The sequence below is a fragment of the Fringilla coelebs genome (genome assembly GCF_963513975.1).
Source record: "Fringilla coelebs genome assembly, chromosome: 21".
In the NCBI taxonomy this organism is placed as follows: Eukaryota; Metazoa; Chordata; class Aves; order Passeriformes; family Fringillidae; genus Fringilla; species Fringilla coelebs.
In genome coordinates this window covers 6,524,472-6,529,402 of record NC_140047.1, presented here as the reverse complement: position 1 = coordinate 6,529,402, position 4,931 = coordinate 6,524,472, and the positions used below count along the sequence as shown (strand labels likewise).

The 4,931-nt window shown below is 54.3% G+C and overlaps 1 protein-coding gene across 4 annotated transcripts; it reads right to left on the bottom strand.

Annotated features, from left to right (window-relative positions):
* Window positions 1–230: 230 nt before the first annotated feature.
* Window positions 231–4,201, bottom strand: NAIF1 (nuclear apoptosis inducing factor 1). Of its 4 annotated transcripts, XR_014616660.1 has the most exons (4): window positions 3,551–4,201; window positions 2,296–2,745; window positions 1,648–1,715; window positions 231–1,364 (listed from the first exon to the last, which is right to left on the bottom strand). XR_014616660.1 is itself a non-coding variant. In XM_084219465.1 (3 exons), exons 1-3 carry the CDS (start codon window positions 4,059–4,061, stop codon window positions 1,708–1,710), a joined length of 969 nt encoding a protein of 322 aa, XP_084075591.1. In that variant the 5' UTR covers window positions 4,062–4,201; the 3' UTR covers window positions 231–1,707. The 4 variants fall into 4 exon arrangements, 3 of the variants coding, with proteins under 3 accessions (XP_084075591.1, XP_084075590.1, XP_084075589.1); XM_084219465.1 differs by having other exon boundaries at window positions 231–1,715; XM_084219464.1 differs by having other exon boundaries at window positions 231–1,707.
* Between the last annotated feature and the right edge of the window lie 730 nt (window positions 4,202–4,931).

Sequence of the window (4,931 nt, the reverse complement as noted above, 5' to 3'; positions counted from 1 at the left end):
CTGCAATTATGTAAATACAAGGCCACAAGGTTCACAAATAAGAGGAAAAGCTACTGTGACTCGTGATTGTTCACAGCTCTCCTTGGTCCCTGCACAGTGAGGATTCTGTGTTGCAAAGTTGTCATGAACTCATTTTCACTTCTGCACACACCAATGAACTGAAACAGCCTGTTTACCAAAATGTATTTTTTATTAAAATTCATATTTGTAAAGGAGAGATCATTACACAAATGAGGTAAACCAACACATATGACATAGTTCTCACTCTAAAAATAAATTTCAATTCAGCAATTGATTTGATTCCACAAAGTTTAAGAGGAAGAGTCAGGCAAGTGCTACTCATGTGGTGAGATGCCAGACAAGGCAGAATCCACCCTGACTCAGCTTGGAGGTGTCAGTCCAAGGGGTTGGGAGTCTTCCAGGGACCAAACCCTTCTCACTGTGGTGTCCTTTTCTCCCCCATCAGATTTGTAGAAAGGAGGAGATGAGTAAAGGCCAGGGACTACAGCAGTGACCTCATCACCTACTGCTCTAACCAGGGGTCCCCCATCAGCATCTCCCCATTAAAGGCTGTGTAAAGGTTTCATTTGATTGTGCAAATTCACTCCCTCGTCAGCCCTAAAGGAGACTTAATAGCAAGTAAATACCAGCTCTGGAAAAGTTCCATTTCAAAAATAATAACCTGGCAAGCAACAAGCCTGTAAAACGTAAGCCACTTTGCAAAGTAGAAGGAGAAGACATACACTTCCTTTTTTTTCCTTTCCCTAAGTTTTCTTCCATGCATGTACAAGTGGACCTTTAATCTAAAAGTTTATGAAGTTACTGCAAGTCTGTGAGAATCATGTTGACCATCCTGTGCAATTAAGCTTTCTCATTAAGGACCAAGCCTCATATCCTGAATGCTTCTCAAGTGGCTGTTATGTTGTTTCACCCTGTATAATGGTATCGGATAGTGAGGAGAACCTCAGCTGTTTGTCAGGATGAGGCCAGCCAGCAGACAAACACGGAATGGCTGGACTGGCTTCCAGCTCCCAAACAGTACAAAACAAACACCACTAGCAGCAGAACCAAGTAATGCCCCAAAATTCACTCAAATCAGTGGCCGACAAACTCCTCAACATTGGGAATTCCTGTGTGGCTGCAGCTTAGTCCAGGACCTTAGTCCAGGTCCACTTTGATGGATCAAGGTATTCTGGAGGCGACAAACTATGCAGATGAAGCAGAGATGGAGTTTCACCATTCCATCCACCCCAGTGAAATTCATCCAGGCCCTTGGGTGTTTACGCTGCGACAAATAAAGACATTGTGCCAAGACGCATCCCAGGAGAGTTTCTGGTACCCAAGACGTGAAACTTAGAACACATCTGCCAAGTTGACAGAGAAATTTCATGACGGCACACAGATAAAACATGAGGTGTGCACTGTTTCAATCCCACTGGGATCCTCAGGGGAGGTAGGGGACTGAAAACACACAGAGGCTGGGTGCTAGTCTGAACGGGCAGGATGTGACGCTGCAGGAGCACGATCCAGGGCTCTCAGTGCAGAGGGAAGGTTCTACCACATCCGGTACCACATTTCCAGTAAATGCTTTCAGCAAGAGGCAGAAATGCATTCACTGCGTGCACTGTGGGTTCACCATCACTGTACCTTGGCAGCTGCAGCACTGATATCCCGACAGAACTCTCCACGTTAGAAGTCAGTTAAAGGCTATAGATCTCGAGAGAGAGACAAAAAGAGAGGTGTCATACTTAGGACAGATTTTTTCCAAACAGAAATTAAAAAATAAGTTTTTAAAAAATAAATCTATTGTTTGAGGAACTAAAGCAAATCATGTGAACTTGCTGGTTTAGTACACATCCTGCTATGGCTCTGTATGAGTCTGAAAAAGCAGATTTCCACAAGATTAGCAGAGAAACCTGTTTAGACTCAGCCAAACTCCAAGGGAGCCATTCACACTGAAGAGGCAGCACCCCTTGCTCCCAAGTGTCCTTTGCCAGCATGGGTAGGTTTTTAGCATGGCAGATGTCCCATAGAATCACAGAATTGTTTAGGTTGGAAAAAACTTTTTAAGATCATTGAGCTCAACTGTTTCCCCAGCACTGCCACATCCTCCACTAACCCATGTCCCCAAGTGCCATATCTACACATCTTTTAAATCTCTCCAGGAATGGTGACTCCACCACTGCCCTGGGCAGCCTGTGCCAGGGCTTGGCAACCCTTTCAGGGAGGAAATTTTTCCTAATTTAATCAATCTAAAGCTCCCCTCCCATCACTGTTTTTTTCACTGGATCATACCATCTTGCTGCCCTGTCTGGCCAGGGTCAGTGGTGACCGATGGGCTGGGTGTATTGCTCTGCAAAAATCGACGGAAGTCCTTAATCATGGGGCGGAGGACCTGGATGAGGGCACTCAGTGCTGCCTGCGTGCCCTCCATGGCCTGTGCCTGCCGCTCCTGGGCACACGCCTGCACCTCCTGCGAGCGGCGAATCATCTGCAGCAAGTCATTCTGCTGCTCCAGGTGCTGGGCAATCTCCTTCACGTGCAGGTTGGTTACTCGCTGCTCCTGCAGGAGCTTGGCTGAGTTGAGGGCAATGCGGCTTTTCAGCTCCTGGGGCTTGGCAGACACCTCGTGTTGATGGGCCATCATCTCCAAGGGCGCCTCAGCGGTGACGGTGGTGGGGGTTTCCGTGGTGCAGTACTCCACAACGCCGTCCTCCAGACTGTGGTAGGTTGTCTCTGCAGGAACTGAGAACAAAGGACAGAAAGGGAGTCAGGAGTAGCTGGGATACAGGATTTTTATCTACACGACTATTCAGTGAATATCACAGGAATACGGCCTGTTCAGTGAGATAACATACAATGGCCAGCAATGCACAAAATGACCTATTTAAGTCTACTCCACCCTCAGTCGAGCTTCCTTCTGGGCTGTACAATCCAAAGGAATAGGGAATGCCTTATCTGTCTAGACAATATAATTTCTCAATTTCCAGTTTAGAACAATCTTTCCAAGCAGCATTAACTGACTGGCATAACAGCAAAGACCCCGAATGGCCCCTGTCGGTAGAAGAGCTGCTCTTTGGAAAATCACCCTGAAGATGTTTTTCCCCAGAGAGGGACTGATGAATCTCCCAAGGTGCAAAGGATCCTTGATTCCCTTGCCCTTAAGGCTGAGTCCAGCTGTCAAAGCTGACTTTCAGAACTTGCTGTCTTGCCGCCACTCCCCTACAGCACAAGGGCAGACTGGGAGGAGCATTTCATTACAGAGATGTGGTGATTTCATTTGGTTGGGGTTTCTCTCTGCCCAAAGAACTTGTGGGCACCCTATCCCTGGAAATGTTCAAGGCCAGGCTGGATGCAGCAACCTGGTCTAGTAGAAGGTGTCTCTGCCCATGGCAGGGGGTTGGAACTGGGTGCTCTTTAAGGTCCTTTCCAACCGAAACCATTGTGGTTCTGTCCCCACACAAGGCTCGGGGCCTCCTCGCAGGGGGGTGTCAGGGCCTGTGTGGCCCTCCAGTCCAGCCCAGAGCGTTCGGGCGGGCGCGGCACTCACTCTGGGTCAGGGTGACCGTGGTGGCCGACGCGGTGATGGGGATCTCGCTCCCGTCACCCGCGCCGCAGTCGCCGCTCGGCAGGCTGATGATGGTGGCCTCTCCCAGCAGGTTGCAGATGCGCTGCTGCATGGGGGTGAGGATCACCGGGGCGGCCGCGGCGCCCGCCGGGTCCTCGCCCTCGGGCCCGTTGCCGCCGCCGTTCTGGTTCTCGCCTCCCCCTTCCATGGCAGCCCGCACTTGGGCCACCTTGCGCCGCACCTCGGTCTTGAGGTCGGACCACTTCTTCTTGACCTCGGGCAGCTCGCGGTGGCAGGTGGCGACGGCGTTGACGCGGCGCAGGATGTCGTGCCAGGCGGCGGCCTTGGCGGCCAGCGGCACGCCCGCGTTGAAGTGGTTGACGAGGAGGTGCTTTCCCCGCTCCAGCTCCTCCACGATGATCTCCACCTCCCGCTCCGAGAAGTTCATCTTCCGCTTCTTGGCTGGGGGCGCCGGCGGCGACGCCATGGCCATGGGGGGCACCGGGGACGGGGCACGGGGTCACACCAGGGGGGCCTTGGGGACGCTGGGGAGGGCCGAGGGGAGGCAGGGCCCCCCCCACCCCCGGGGCCGGGGACAACAGGGGGGCCCCGAGGCCCCTCAGGGCCCCGAGGGGTCGGTCCCCCCCGCTCCCCCTTTGGCACCGCCAACGATACGCAAATTGCGTACGGCGCCCGCCCGGCAGCCCCGCACAACGGCCCCCGCCCTGCGGCACTGGCGTAATGGCTTCCAGAATCGGCCCCTCTTCCTGCCAGGCCTGATTGGCTCGCCGGCCTGCCCGTCACACGAGTTGCCCGCCTCCCGCCTGCACTACCGCATTATTATTGGTCAACAGCCCTGTCCATCAGGCAGACAAGAGGCGGCCCCGCCCCGCCGCTGGTCTCAGGGCACCGGGCCTGCGTGGGGCCACTGAGGGGTTGGGCCCGCCCTTGGATTTCCTTGCTCTAATCTCATTGGGTGCTTCTCCTGTCCATCATTCCAGAGCGCGCACTGCTTTCCAACCTACCGGATGCGCGCGACGTCCGTCAAGCTCAAACTGCCTGCCGGCTCCCGCTCTGATTGGAGGAGTTCTCCTTATCCCCGCCTACCCGGGCGGCTCAGCCAATTGCGGCTTGGCCCGCGCGCCTGCGCCTCTGCCTGTGCCACACTCCGAAACACTGCGGCGCTTCCTCCCGATTGGTGCAGGCGGGGGCGTCCTCCGTGACGTCACGACCCGCCACTCCGGGTGGGCGCCGCGGGGCGTGTCCCAGGGCGTGTCGCCTGCTGTGATTGGTCGGCGCGAGGCGTCACGTGGCGACGACGGCGCGTGGCGCGAAGGCGGAAGCGGCGCCATTTGCCGGTGCC